The sequence below is a fragment of the Canis lupus genome, chromosome 3 (genome assembly GCF_003254725.2).
Source record: "Canis lupus dingo isolate Sandy chromosome 3, ASM325472v2, whole genome shotgun sequence".
NCBI lineage: Eukaryota > Metazoa > Chordata > Mammalia > Carnivora > Canidae > Canis > Canis lupus.
The window spans coordinates 57,077,432-57,092,713 of record NC_064245.1 but is presented as its reverse complement, the minus strand read 5'-3'; the positions used below and the strand labels follow the sequence as shown (position 1 = coordinate 57,092,713).

At 58.6% G+C, this 15,282-nt stretch overlaps 1 protein-coding gene across 1 annotated transcript in view; it reads left to right on the top strand.

The window, feature by feature from the left end:
• Positions 1–15,282, top strand: part of ARNT2 (aryl hydrocarbon receptor nuclear translocator 2) — a 148,377-nt gene that overhangs the window by 115,342 nt on the left and 17,753 nt on the right. Inside the window, 4 exon segments of the mRNA XM_025438116.3 lie at positions 270–344; positions 5,921–6,072; positions 14,025–14,097; positions 14,867–14,990. Coding sequence (XP_025293901.2) covers positions 270–344; positions 5,921–6,072; positions 14,025–14,097; positions 14,867–14,990 — 424 coding nt within the window.

Sequence of the window (15,282 nt, the reverse complement as noted above, 5' to 3'; positions counted from 1 at the left end):
CAAACAAAAATAAAATTGCCCTCCAGGGCCGCTGATGCAGCGCCCTGGTGAAATCAGAAATTGGGATGGAGCACACCAGAGGAACATACGTGGGGCGCAGAGGCCAGCGCTGCGGCCACCCCAGGGGACCCTCTGTGGCCACCTCCCCCTGGTGATGGGGGGAGTGGAGGGGCGTGGGGTGAAGGGGACGTCAGGACACTGCTGCTTGACAGGCACGTCCCTAATGGGAAGTGGCACTGGGGATTCTTAAAGCCTGTCTCTTTATCCAGGATCTTCTAGGAAAGGATATTTTGGAATTCTGCCATTCTGAGGACCAGAGCCACCTGCGAGAGAGCTTCCAGCAGGTAAGGCCAGCAGGCCGCCCAGCGCTGAGGTGGAACCGGGGCCCTGGGCAGGTGGCCGGCAGCGGGAGTCCCCCTCGCCCCGCAGGCTGCAGGTGCTAGTGCCTCACAGTCACGCCTCAGGGAGCCAGGCCTGGGTCCGGACCAAGGCTCCACAGTGCAGGGAAGAGGCAGGAAGAGCCCCTCACGTGTGTTCAGGGGCAGGGGGGCCGTTGGGACAGGTCCTGAAGGAGGAGCCTGCCCCCATGATAGGACGTTCCAGACCGCTGGCCAGCCCGCGGAGATGCGGAGGGACACAGCGTGTCAGGGAGGTACAAGGAGCCCTGCGGGCTGCCGTGACACTTCACGCACGGCGGGGAGGAGGTGGCCCGCGGGACGGGCTGCTGAGGCCACCTGGAGGACATGACGTTCTCCCCCGAGTCATTGGCAGGAGGGCCCCTCTTAGGACCAGAAGGCGAGCAGTGTTTTTGAGAGCAAGCCTCTCTGGGTCCGCAGAGAGCACACGTGAGGACACACGGCACAGTGGCAGCGGGCGGGGGGAGGTTGTGGATCATCCAGGTAGGGGTGACAGGTGGGGCGGGGAAGGGGCAGCCCACGGGGCCGTCGTGGGCCTGCTGACACTCTGGGCAGAGACAGCCAAGGGGAGATGGAGCCGGGGAGGGAGGCCAGCCGGCACCGTGTCATTTAGCGTCCTGGTCACCACGTGCTTGACTCTTCCTGACAGTCGTCGTGGGCGGGGGTGAGGGGGCAGTGGGAGAGGGGGGACATCGTCCTCATCGTGTCCAGGGAGAGAAGGGGAGACTTGGGGAAGCAGGGGCACCTCAGACCACATGGTGGACGCATGGGGACCAGGGGTCTGAGGACCTGTCACCTCCTGGGCCTGCGCAGTGGTGACGGCAGGAAGCAGGTTCCTCCCTGAGGCCTTGGAGGCTCACCTGGGCCCCAGGGAGGAAGGGGCCCAACGCTGTCATGGAAAAAGGGCCTGTGAGATGCATCCCATAGGGGGATGGTAGCCTCCTGTTACCGTGCCCCAGGGGGCCCTTGCCATTGCTTCCCAATGCTCAAGAGTGACCCCTGACACTGGCAGCTCCATTCACACCCTGCGTCGGGGAGGATCTGCTAGGGCCCCCGGCTCCCCCAGAACACCACCTGCTCCTGCTGCTCCAGCCCGGTGCCCTGGGGCTCCGTGCTCCCTGCCTCCTCTCCCATGCTCCGTGGAGTGTCACTCTCAGCGACTATATCCCCAGGGGACAGTACTGACTGTCCCTGGCGCTCTGCCCCTGCTTCTGACACACAGTGCTGCTTCTGCCATGCACCTGCCATGCCTGCCACACCTGCCTTCTGACACACAGTGCTGCTTCTGCTGTCCCACCACCCGCATCCACCTCGTACCCCCATGCCCCCGTTCCACGCACCTAGAACCGAGACACAGTCTGCCCTTCTCCCTCTGCTCCTTCCTCCCACCTCGGCCGGGCCACCCCCACTCTCATTCTCAATATCGTGGCAGTGTCCTTGCAGCACTGCCTGCTTTACTCTTGCCGACCCCACACCACCCAGAAGACCTGCATTAGGCTTTGCTACATCTTTGCTTAAACAAGCCGTTGGCTTCCCCGTGGACTCAGATCCAAGGTCCTTTACCACAGAGCTGTAAGCTCTGTGACCTTTGCCCCACGTGTCTTATGCATGTGGTCACACGGGTCTTCTGGTGCCTTGAACACATCATAGCATGTGGTCACACGGGTCTTCTGGTGCCTTGAACACATCATGGCATGTGGTCACACGGGACTTCTGGTGCCTTGAACACATCATGCTGTTTCCTGCCTCAGGACCCTTGCACGTGTTCCTTCTGGAGTAGACTGCTGTCCCCTGACTCTTCCACGACTGACAGCCTATTGATTAGGTTTTTACTCCTGTCATCTCAGAGATGCAGTCAATGGCCACACCAGCAGAGAAAGCCCCCTACCCTCCTTCTCAGCCTCTTGTTTTTCCTGCACAACTGTTTCAATTTGTAATTATTTTATTTATTTGTCCACTGGTTTTCTTTTTCTTCCCGTCCTCTCTACTGAAACATCAGCTCCCCATGGGCAGGTGCCAGGTCTGTGCTTCCCATCGTCATGCCCACCCACTGCCAAGTGCAGAGCTTGCTCGTGGGTGAGTGGCTCTTCATAACATGGTCCAAACAGACCGTGACCCGTAGCAGGTGACTTTCATTCTGGGAAAATGTGAACGGAGACTGATTAAGCATTGCCAGAGTGTGTCCTTCATGCCACATCTCTGCCAAATACACGGAGATTGTTCTAGACTTTGGACTGGGTCAACCTCCCTTTCCTGAATCTATGGAAATGAAGCTCTAGTAACGATGGGCCTCCCTACGTGGTTAGTGACCAGCCCGACCCCTTGTCACACACCATCTCAGGTGATCCGCAGTCCATATAGTCTGTTGTCAAACCCGCCATTGCCGGTGAACACCAGAACCCAGAGAGGCTCCGAAGCCTGCCCCGAGTCACCCGAGTCACCCAACAGGGTAGTAACAGGGAAGGCTGGAGCTGCCCCTTCCGGAGCATCCTACTGTCACCACACTACGCACAGGCCACTCCGTCTGGCAGCACACTGAGATTTCACCCAGCTGACTCCATCGGAAGCTGAGTGGTTTTGGACAGAAACAGGAGGAATGTAATGGCAGACCCCACGCCCAGGGAGCGGCCACCTCGACGCAGGCAGGAGGTGAAGCCGGAACCCCGCCTGAGGGCCAGAGGCCCCACTGTCCCAGAACTCAGCGGGCCAGGGCTGGGTAGCCCCGGGCACATCCTGGAGCGCTGGCCCCGGCCCCTCACGTGTGTTCTTTGGGCTCCAGCCTCTGCCGGCTGGGCTGGGGGATGAATGTTGATAGAGGGAAGTGGCTTATTTTTGCAGAAACACCAAGGGAGCTGTGTCAGCCTGGAGTCAGCCCTGGAACTCTGGATTTAAACCAAAGCATTCAAGCAGCCCGGACGTGAGACCCTTAGAGTGCCGTCGGGTTCCTGAGGAATTTGGGTTTGCTGGGGAGGCCTGTGCCAGCACGGGGGCCAGGAAACCTGAGTCTGTCCTTGGCTCTGCTCTTGGACCCTCACCGGATTACTGTTTACCCAGCAGCCAGGTGGAAGAGAGGGACCCAGCGAGTCCCAGACCCAGAGCAGGGTCCCACTGCCTCCCCCCACACTCCTGCGAGCTTTCTGCGGTGGAGATGGTGGCTGAAGCCAGGTTCACGAAGCGCAGTGCTAGATGGACGGCCTGGGTGGACTCCTGTGTCGGCCTGGCACCCAAATTCAGCACAACAGAGAGACCCCAATGTGGCCCTGCCCCACCCATGCCTCTGGCCCCCGCCACACTCTGGGTTCCCAGCCCCCAGACATGGTGCACCTGCCTCCTCCCTGGGGTCACAGGGCTTCACTCGCCAACAATGTACCCACCTTCCAGGGAGTTCCCAGCCACATCTCCCTCAGCCCTCTTCGGACCCTTGGCATCCTGGTGGCCCCTGGCCTCTTGATTGTGTGGTTTTAAGCTGAGTTTTGGCCTGCTCTCCCTAGATTCCACCTACTGACACAGCTGTCCTGAGACAGGAGTTCCTCCTTGGCTGACGGGGTTGTGAAAGGACAGTGGGCGCCAGGGTCAGGGGGATCTGGGACCCCATCCAGCCTCTACACGGCTTAGTCAGGAGGCCTTGGTGGCATATCAAACTCTCCTGGGGCTCAGATTCCAGATGCACACGATATTGTTGTGAAGACCACACGAGGTGACCTGTAACACACGCTTAGCTGGGGACTGGGCCCCTGGGAAGGCAAGGGGCTGCTGGCTCCCTTCTGCTGCTCCATCTCCAGCTCTGAGCCGGCTTTGCACACAGGTGGCACCTTGGCAAGTGTCTGCTACATAAGCTGAAGCATCTCCCACCGTCTCAGGCATTCCAGTTAGAAGAGACACACAGGCACTTTGGTGTGCCGCTTCAAAAAGCTGAGGACGTGGGTCTCAGAACATGGGAGTGGCTGCCGCCTTCCCCCATGTTTTATGCAGAGACTGAGGAGTCTCCCAGGGGACCCTCTCTGAATGTGGACCTCAGGGGTACGTGGCCTTGACCTCTGGCCCTGCAGGGAAAGAGCCAGCTTCCTGCACACCAGCCCACAGGCCCCTGAGCGTCCGGGCCTTGCCTCACCCAGTGAGTGTTTCCTCACAGGCAGTGCAATGCAGGGGCACCCGCCCTCCTGGGTGTGGGTCTGGTTTCTCTGTCATTTAGGTTCTCCCATCAGGGTTTCCAGCCAACTCAGGTTTCATTCCATCTGGGTTCCCAGGGGTGGCACAGAAAGAGTGTGGGTGCCCAGGCTGCGTCAGCTCCATGCATGGGGCCCCCAGACCTGTCAGGGATGCTCAGAACCTGTGCTCCGGGTCCTGTTCTGTGCCAAGGTCGACACTGGGGGCAGGGGTAGGGGGACTCAGGTGACCAAGAGGCCCCTCCCTGTCCCGGTCCCCTGGCTGTCCACAGACGTCCAGCCAGAAATAAACTACAAGAGAAGGAGCTAAGGAAGGGGGACTGGACCCTCACTGACCCTGGGGCCAGGTCCCCATTCTTATCTCTAATCACACTCTGGGCTCACAGTCAAGCAAGCTGGGCTGCCCCAGGCTCACAGCCTTCTGTGTCCCGACCAGCCCTGGGATCTGGGGCACACAGGCCTGTGGAGAAGCACGCCCCCTCCATCTCCCTTTGCCTGGGACTGTGTTCACCCCAAGCCAGTGCCCACCCGCCAGCTGTTCACAGCCTCCCTCCTGTGTCTGCTGCAGCCCTGGGAGCTGGCAGCCAAGGGTCCCTGTGTACCTGTGCACGCCCACGGCTCTGTGTCTGCTTGTGCTTGGGTGTGTGCGTCTACAGGAAGCACAAGAGTGGCTGAAACAAACTTGTGGTTGGGAAGGAAGACCTTGGTTCCTTCCCTGCTTTTCCAGCAGAGTTGTCTGATCTTGGGCAGCTTGTTCCATTTCTCTAGGACTCGGTAGTAGAGCTCTGTGAATAGTGATAGTGAAACCCACCTTCACGAAACTCCTGCGAGGATGTACATTTGGAAGTAACTTGGAAACCGTACTTCAGCATAAAAGCAGTAGTGGGCAGTTGCACACAGATCCTGCGTATAGATTTATCCTCTCGTCACACCTCCTCCCAGAGGGTGTGCTTGACCCAATCAACAGTGGTGAACAGGGGTAAGGACTTTTTAGGCTGAGGTGTGAAGAAATAAATCCACTGCTATGGTGTGACTACACTGGAGTGAGATGCCCCCCCCCCGGGGGGGGTGCTGGTATGGAAGCCAGAGTCACCCTGTAGCCAGGGCGAAAAGGGAAGTACCTGGATCATAGAGCGTCATGACCTAATTGGAGAGAGCTGAGAGGTCCTGATACACAGCAAACATTTCTGAGAGGGTGACGGAGGGCAGAGTCCAGCCCAGGGAGGGAGATGCCCCCACAGTGCAGCCTGCGAGCTGCCCCTGCCAGCCCCGTCCTGAACCTGCCCGGTGCCTCTCCACCTCCTCCTGACCCCCTTCCTTCTCCCCATGTTTTGGCAGGTGGTGAAACTGAAGGGCCAGGTGCTGTCCGTCATGTACCGGCTCCGCACCAAGAGCCGGGAGTGGATGCTGATCCGCACCAGCAGCTTCACCTTCCAGAATCCCTATTCTGACGAGATTGAGTACGTCATCTGCACAAACACCAATGTCAAGTACGTGCTGCACACGTTTCCCCCCCTCCCCCCGCCACCCTATCTGGGGTCCTCCCGGGTGTCCAGACCTGATGACCTTATGCCCCCCAGCTCCTGGCTTCCCTGCAGCCAGCAGACCCTCGGGGCCTGAGGAGCAGGATGGGGGATTTGGGGGGTTTGGGGGACTGCTCGGCATCACTGCTCCCCCCACGCCATGCTCCTAAACCCCAACGCTGAGGGTCGGCCCCCATGGCAGCCCCACCCCCCCAGCCTCAGGGTATCCTGCTCCCCAGGCCTCTCTGTCCCCCTGGAAGGCAGAGCCCAGCGCAGCTGAGCCGGGAACCCTCGGGCTGCCTGCCGCGCCAGTGCCCGAACCAGAGCCACGGAGTGGGGCTGAGGCTCTGCAAGCTCTGGGGCCTGGGGGCAGGGGCTGGGGGTCGCACCCAGGCATCCACACTGTCTTCTTGCTCTGAGTCCCGCGGTCCCATGGTTGCCACCGGCTTCACCCCATATCCACGCATGTGAGCATGTGGACCTGGGCTCTGAGCCTGACCTCCGCTTCCTATGACCTTGAGCTATGTGTCGTATCATTTCAGCACTCACACCCCTGTCCCTGCAACCGGTGATGATCCCTCTCGGGGGGGTGGGGAGGGGGGTTGCTGTGAGGATTGAGGTCAGGCCCCCAGCTACAGGCAGGTCATGCATCCTCCCTGATTTATTCTCGAGGAGGTGCAAGGCCAGAACCCGTGTGAACAGAGACAAAGTGATGTCCAAGCGTGTGTGAGCACACGTCGGGGCACTGCAGCCTGCAGCCTGCGGGGGGCTTCGTGGACCATCCCCATGCTCCCACGCTGGTCAGTGGTACCGCTGTCCTGCCTTTCCCCGGGCCTGGCTCTGAGTCAGTGGGGTCTTCCCCACCCCTACCACCTCCCCTCCTCATCTGACAGCTGTCCTGGAGACACCCGCGGGCTGTGACCCTGGCCTGCTGGTGGGCTCTGGGCTCTGCCCTGGTGCCTCGCCCAGCACCCTGGATTGGGGTGTACCCCTCGGGCCCCCCTCCTTCCGGGGCAGTCCCACCCTGCATCTCAGCCTCAGGCCTGCTCCTGGCCACAGGACACAAAGCCAGAGGGGTCAGTCCACCCACAGAAGGCCCCTGGGGCCTGGCCTGGGTTTCCATCTATGCCGCCCCCACTGGGCAAGTCACTGTGTTTTCCAAGGTTCAGTTGTCATGTCTATAAAGTGAGGAGAACAGCCTTCTTCAGATGCTGTGTGTAGATGGTGCATGTGAAGTGGTGTGGCAGGACGTCAGGCCGGAGCCTGCCCTGCTCAATGGGGCGTGGAGTCCCGGCTCGCCCCTTGCAGGCTGCCACTGCCTGCTTCTTCACGCTCCAGATAGATCATCCTGCCTGGTGGTGAACTGGGAAGCAGGGCCTGGCCACCAGCCTCCTGTTGGCAGGAGTGAGGGTCTCTGTGTCCTGCTCCTCCTCCCTCCAGGGCCAGGCCCTCCCCGCACATCCCCTGTCTCCCGTGGGCACCACACTCCTTGTCCAGGCCTTGTCACGGGCTCCTGAGACCCTGGGATGGGCACCCAGGCCCTCCAGAGCTTTCTCTGCCAGCAGGGCCTGCAGCCCTCTGTTGGGCGCCCACACCCCGGTCATCCAGCTCCTCATCACCCTCACAGCCTGGCCTTGGCCCCCAACTCTGTGAAATTGCTTTCCACGCAGCCGTAGGCACCAGCATGGGCAGCTGGCTCCCACTGGCCATCCCCCCAAGCTGTGTGACCTCCTCTTCCTCTGCCCCTCCTCCCCCTCTGCCCCTCCTCCCTTGGCCTGCCTGGGGCCCCAGGGCTTTTCCTACGGGTCTTCCAGCCATGATACTCTTGGTTGTAGGAGTAGCAGGATCAGGGCTGTAGCTCCAGGAGTGCAGAAATGCAGTGTTGCCTTGTCTTATCCTGCATCTGAGATTATCTGGGGGCTACTGGGTAAACTCGGTTACAGTGAGAACTGCCCCCAGCATGGGGCAGAGAGGCACCCCCAGCGCCAGGCCCATCTCCCTCCCAGGGTCTCCGAGGATGGGGTGACCGTGTGCTCACTGCCCTGGGGCAGCCGGTGTGGGCAGTGGGAGCCCAGGGGGAGGAGGAGATGCCAGCTTGGCTTGCTCAGCATCCGCTCATACTGTGGCTTGTACCACCACCACCGAGGGGGGTTGTGCAGACGAGCAAGCCTGTCAGGCATTCAGGGCCCCGGACACTGTTCCTGAACCTTCACCCTTCTGATGCCAACATACTAGCCGACAGGTGCTCCCCGCAGGCTCTGATGTCCTTCTGAGGCAGGCAGCTCCGCACCAGCAGGGCAGACGTTCTGCACAGGCCGTGTCCCCACAGGCATCTCACGACCACTGCTCCTGGCAGCAACTTGGGGTCAGAGGGGCTGAGAATGCCCCCTCAGGAGAACTTAAGCAGAGGCCTGGCAGTGGTGTGTGGTGTTGGCCTTCCCTGGGTGGAGGTGGCAGGAGATGTCAGCTGTGGGCAGCAGAGGGCAGTGACGACCGCGATGCGAGCCGTTGGCCCTCTCCTCGGTCCTGGCTGGGCTCTGCCTGCAGTGGGCAGACTCAGTGGGAAGGTCCCTGAATGCTCTGTGCTCAGGGGCAGGAGAGGCTGGCCTTGCTGCCTCCGTCAAGAACACTTTCAAAAGAAAGTTCTCAGAGAAACGGAGCGTGGAATGATCAGCATTTGTGCGAAGAGAGCCTCTTTGTCATCCCCGCACATTCTCCTGTGACATCGGTGCAGGAAAGCAAGAAGCATGGACAGGGAGTTTCTCTGCTGGTCTCACGACTTTTGCCTGTGCTGGATCTCTGGGCTCTGGGTGGCCGTGTTTTTCCGAGACATGTCGTCATGGACTGCTGTCCTGAGCAGAAGCTGCTGGGCGTTTTCATGCACACGTGAGCTAGCAACCGAGCGGTCTTGTCCCAGCTCCTCTTCCAGGGGAATCCGAAGCTGTCCCTAGTGTATCCTAACAGCACAACCCTGTCCCACAACCACTGTAGGTCTTCACAACCATGGCAGCTGTGTGCACGTCCTTAGACCCCCACCATGCCCATCACTTGGAGCCAGCATCCCTTGGAGCCGGCCCTCCATCCCCATGCACACCGTGATAGCCCGCCTTGCCCAGCCCCACCTGACCTGCAGGAGGCAGGAGCCTGGGAGTGGGGAGTGACAGCAAGGTGACCTTCCTCATCTCTGCAGAGCTTAGGGCCAGAGAGGCTGACGCTCCAGGTCACTGAGGTCCAGCCTGGGAGTGTCCTGCGTCCCACCCTCCCAGGTACCTGCAGCAGACAACCTGGGCAAGAGCAGGGCCCTACAGCCTCTGTCTGGGATGCTCTTCCCTGACCAGCTCCCCCTGCCTTCCAGCCAGTCCCCCTGAGCAGCCCACGTGGCCCCAGGGGCTGTCTCTAAAACACACTCCTGCTGCTCCTCCAAACCCCTTGATGGGCGTTCAGAGTCCTCCCACTGGCCATGCAGACAGCTCTCACTCAGGGGTGGGTGTTACTAGCCTGACTGGTCGCTAAGCTTGGGGAGCCCCAGAAGCCTCTTTGCCAGACCCCTGTTCTCCCAGAGGTGCGATCACTGCTGCCTCCCACTGCCTCTCTCGTGGCCGGGGTCACACTTACTCTGGTTGAGTAAAAGCCTCAGTCTGGGAGTGTCGGACATAATTGACAGCATCCTGATGTCCCCGGTGCAGGGGGGCCTCGCCGACAGGAAGCCTGGGCCTGACGCCTCTGCTGTGGGATCATCCACTTTGGTCCCCAGTGGACAGGGCAGCGCTTTGCTGCATGCGGGCCGGGTCCCGTACACGTGCTGTCGGCCAGAATTCTGAGGAGCCTGCACTTCTCCCCCTCTGGAATTTGCAAGCACACCAAGGTTTATTTTTATTTCATTGCCATGAAATGTCCAAGAAACCTCCTCAAGCCTTTTCCCAGGACGGGCAGTGTGCAAGTCAGCACTTCCTGCACAGGGTTGCCACTGTGGGTGCCAAGAGCCCAGTCTGCGGGATGGGGCTGTATCCGGACCACGGGGGAGTGTGGTCAGGCCCTGTGACCTGCAGGCCACACCAGAGCCCCTGTTTTCTACAGCCTCCTGAAGGGAGCGTTCTCAGGTTCAGAAGGGAACGGAGCTGAGAGCAGGCTCCCGCCTGGATGCCTCTGGTTCTTACTGTCTCCTTGGTGCACGTTGGAAACATGGGCCCTTCTCTACAAGGCAGACCCACATCAGGGGCGCCCAGCGCACACGGTGGTCTCACCCACTCCCAAAGGTCCCTGCTCAGGTTGGACACAGGCTGGACCACAGGCGGGAGCGGTCGTATTCCCTGGAAAAGCACCAGTGGGCTGAAGGTTGGGCTCCGGGAAAAGTCGTGGAAGGAAGAGAAGAGGCATTCACAGCTCCAGTCCCACAAAAACCCCAAAGTACAGGGTTACTGTCCCACCTGGTGGCTCACGATGTGGTGTGGTCGGGCCTGCAGCTCTGGAATGGGAGCTGTGGGGTGATGGGCCGTTACATCTGTAGGACTGGGTGCAAGGTCTGTAGCCCACAGAATTGGGTCTGAACCCTGTGTGCACCACCCGGGTGCAGCTTCGGGACCCAGACCCTCCGCGGAAGGCCGCGGAGGTAGCACAGTGCGGGAGGGTGCTGCCCCACGTTCTGCACTCAGGTGTCAGGGTCCTCGCATGCGAGTGACAGTGGGGCCTGCGAGATGGAAACAAAATAGCAAAACTGTAAAGGAAGAGCAGGAAAATACAGAAACTTAGGATTTTTCTACAGATCATTATATTACTTTAAAATTTTTTGAAATACCAGTTTAAAAAGAATTCTTTTCAGTTCCCCTGTTGCCTGGTGTTGCAAGTGTAGGCACAGATTGCCTGGGGGGAATCCGTGTTTTGTGGCTCAACTGCCCCTTCCACGTGCTCTCGCATCCAGGTCAGGAGACAAGCCGTGTGTTCTCCCCACACCCTGGCTCTGAATGCAGCACACCACACTTCTTGGCGAATGTCTGTCCTCCCTGGAGACCATCCATGCCCTGAGATCCCAACCACATGGGTCTGGATGTCTCGTCCTCCCCATGGAGTCTAGTACAGAGCCTGGTGTAGACATTCCAGTAACACCTCCCAGAACAGGCGTCTCAACCAGGCTTAGATCTAAATACCCTGGTCAGCGGTCCCCCAGCGGGGTTCTCTTCTAAGAGGTCTTCCCTAGGGAGGTGGAGGGACACACAGGCCAGGAACCAATGTGAAGTGTGCAGCGGAAGGTGAATGGTGACCAGACTACCCATCTCTCTGGCTGCTGGGAAGAAGAGTTCAGGGACAGAATTCAACTTATTTTGTGTTTCTCGGGCAGCAGGATCAGAACTCAGAAAGAGAGTTGTAGGAAGGTAGATTTGGGCTGTTTAGGGACAGATTTTTCCTAATTGCTCGCCTACAGATGGAGCGGGCTGCCTTGGAAAGCAGCGAGCTCCCCAGCAGAGGAGGAGAAGCAAAGACTGGCCAGTTGCTCATGTGATCACCATCTCAGTGGGGTGGGGGGTGGACCAAGACCCCCTGTGCTTGCTCTGTTCTTGGGAGCAGAAGTGGTTAGTAAACATGGTGCTGCTTTAGTATAACCCAGACAGCCCACACCTGGACTGGGGCAGCCTGGTTGTGCTCCGTCTACACCGCCCACCAGCCTGGTGGTGTGTGGACATTCGCATTTGCCTGTCTGTCTGGGACAAGCCGACGTTAACCTTTGTGAACAAGATGGCCTGTGCCCCTTGTTCTCAGGCTTCCAGTTGTCTGGCCAGTGGGGTAGGAGTTTGGGGACCCCCCCCAACCCATGGTCGCAGGAGCTGCACCTGCCCCTGATGCCAGGCTTCTGGCAGGCCGCCTCTCCCTCGAGGCTCATCACTGGCTCCCACCATGACCACCCAGGGCTTCCTCCCCACCCAGCTAGTCGTCCTTTATGCTGTGAAGAGGCCACTGCACCAAATCCCCCTTCAAAGCACTGTCTCTTTTCTGCAGACCCCTAGCATCTCTGGGCCTTGGTGAGCTCCCTTGTAAAGGGAGTTCAAAACATCCCCACTTGGAGGGTTGTCACCTCTCTGAGTGAGCCCAGTGTGAGTTGCAATCAATGCAGACCCCTAGCAGGTGCCGAGGGCAAATGCCTGGAGGGCACAGGTGTCCTTCCTACCAGCCTTCCATGATCAGCAGCTCCCCCTTGGCCAGACTGACCACACCACCGCCTCCCGGGTGGGGTTCTCCGGGTCCTCCCCATGGCCCTCGGCGTTGGCTGAACCAGTCTGCAGCTATCAGAGGCGTGCTCGCAGGGGGCCCTCTGCGGGGACTCTCCTCCAGGTGGGCTGGCTCACCCCTGCACCTGCCCTCCCTGCAGTGGCTTCTGAGTTCCCTGGTAGACTTGCCTTCTCTGGCACTACCGACACTTCCTCCCCAGTGCCTCCGGCCTCCAGCAAGGGGGAGGGCACCTGCCGCCTTGCATGGGGCTCAGAGCATGGAGCGAGGGGTGGAGAAGACCACAGGGACCCACTGAGGCTGTCCTAGGTTCACAACAGATAAGGAAAATCTGGCCAGTCAATGTAGATCCTTAAGACATTTTGTCACATGTTCCAAATTTTGTTCATCACAGGGGACATGCTGTTTGTAGCCATAGTCGTAGTGCGCATGATGGTTTGTCCTGAACTTTTCCACACATTCTCAGAGCAGCTGCTAGTGTGTCCAGATAGTCCTGACAGTGGCCACAGTGGGAGACCAGGGCATGTATGCTCAGTAAATGAATAGACACGTTTATAAAGTCGTCCCCTGTTACGGCCAACTCTGCATAGACGCTCTCATCTGCAGCCACTGAGTAAGCTCCCTGCACAAGTGCCAGCAGCAGGACGACACCTGGAAGGTGTGGACGTGTCCACGGGACCTAATGGATTGCAAAAGGGCTGTGTCCACACACACTTCTCCACTGGACTGGGATCTTCCTGTCCTGAGCCACCATGCTACACGTAGTTTTACCAGCTTAGGAGTTGAAGAAGTGTTCTCCAAGTCTGTTCTAACTTGTGCTCATTTTGATGATTTTAATGGTGCAAGTGTTTCCCTAACCCTGCTCATTATATGAATCTCCATATGAAAGGTGTTCTGTGTGTGTTATGCTTGAACGGTCTGTTTGTGTCCTTTCTGTTGACTCCTGGGCATGAGGTGGTGTAATTTTGGCAATAATTTGAAGATCGTTGCTTGCCTGTCATCCTTGTTGGTATTTAGACTTGAAAGCGACCCTGGCATCTGGCCCCGTATTTAGGCTCTGTGCTGTAGGGTTCACTTTTCCTCAGACATAACTCGGTTTCCATGTTCTAAAACAGAAAGCAGCTATTTCCCATAAGGAGGCTCTTTCTGTCCCAAAAGGAGCAGTTTGGAAGCATGCAGAGTGCAGAGCACGGGTCACAGGTGTTGGGTCAGGTCCCGGCTCTGTTAGGTAGGTCCTGAGCGCCGGTGAGCAGGCCGCTGGGCAGCGTCTCTGAACCTTTACCGTGTGGTAAAGTACCACTGTGGGCGTCCAGTGTGAGGGCTGGATGAGGTCCTGCAGCCCCCTCCCAGCTTGTAGGCAAGCACTTGCCGAAGTCACCTGTGTCGATCTGAATTTTGCCTTACATCATTTTTTTTGGTGTGATGTCTTTTTACCCTGCAAAGAATGAAATCATAAACCAAAATTTATTTCCTAAACATTGGCAGCCTAAGCTTACACTACAGGGCTTGATGCCTCGATTTGAGGCATTAAAAAATCATCATAAAGGAAAATAAAGAAAAGTTGAAAACTTTGAGAAGTTTTCAAAAAGTGAGAAGTCCATGGGGTGTCACCCCTGCTTCCTTGGTTTCAGGGGAGGCTCTGGTCCAGCGGCGCGGCCACCACAGCTGACCTTCCTGACTGTTCACTTTGTGTTTCTCAGGCAGCTCCAGCAGCAGCAGGCGGAGTTGGAAGTGCATCAGAGAGATGGGTTGTCGTCGTATGACTTATCACAGGTGAACTTCCAGAAGGTTCTTGCCTGTTTGGAACTGTCTCCAGCTCGAGGGACTGGGGACTACATTCGGCCCCTCACTGGAACCCCCCAGGCCCAACCCAGCAGGTGCTATCACTCCGTCCACCCACTGGGCATGGAGACTTTGGTCTCCTGGGGGTCTCCTGTGACCCTTCTGCAAGCTGGGCCACGACGGGTATAGGACATTCCCTATGGAGAGTATTGGGGGGCTGATGGTAACTTTTGGACTTGGTCCAGCCCGGTGCTAGCAGACGCGGAAGCCCATAGGGGCAGCTCTGACCATATCTGTCCTGCGTGTCCCAGCTGTCTGTCCTGCTTCTTGTCCAGTCCCTCCCCTCCCCGAGCCCTGGTCCTGCCCTGTGTCCCCACCCTGCCTGCGCGTCCTCCCTCCCTTCTTCTTTGTCCTCTCCTCTTCCCTCTGCCTTTCCTCCTACTGCTACTTCCGTGAGTTGGTCATCTAGAGAAATCGCAAGGTGCACTGGACTAGCCTGTCTCCAACATTGGACTTGATGGTCACAATTCCTGGTTTTTAGAGTACATTGATTAATATTTATCTTTCTTTAAGTAATCAATGTGACTCGTCCTTTCTGTGACCTCCAGCTCAACCCCCTCCCCTGCCCCCCACCTGTGAAACCGTCCAGCCTAAGTGTCAGTGAGACTGGAGGGAAGGACCCAACGAAGGAGACCCAGGGAGGCTACAAGCACATGTCCTGTGTCTCACGCGTGGGATGTGCTTGTGTTTGTGTGAACAGGTTCCTGTCCCCAACCTGCCGGCCAGTGTTCATGAAGCCGGGAAGTCTGTGGAAAAGGCAGATGCCATCTTCTCCCAGGAAAGGGACCCCCGCTTCGCTGAGATGTTTGCAGGGATCAGCGCATGTAAGTTTTGGAACGGCACTGCGGCTTGGAAGGGTTGTGGGATGGGGGTTGCAGCTGGGCCATCTGGAGACAGGGTAGGTTCCCAGTGCCCTGCTGGAAGGACGAGAGAGCACCAGGACAGGAGTCCCAGTGGGGCCTCTCCACTGGCCTCACCACTCCCTCACCTGTTCCCTGGGGCCCTGGACCACTTGCCTTCTGACTTCGAGGGTAGAGAATGAATAGGTAGGTGGGGGTGGTGGTTACCGGGTGGTCTGCCTACGTTAGGGGTGTCGCTGGAGAAAATGGTGTGTTC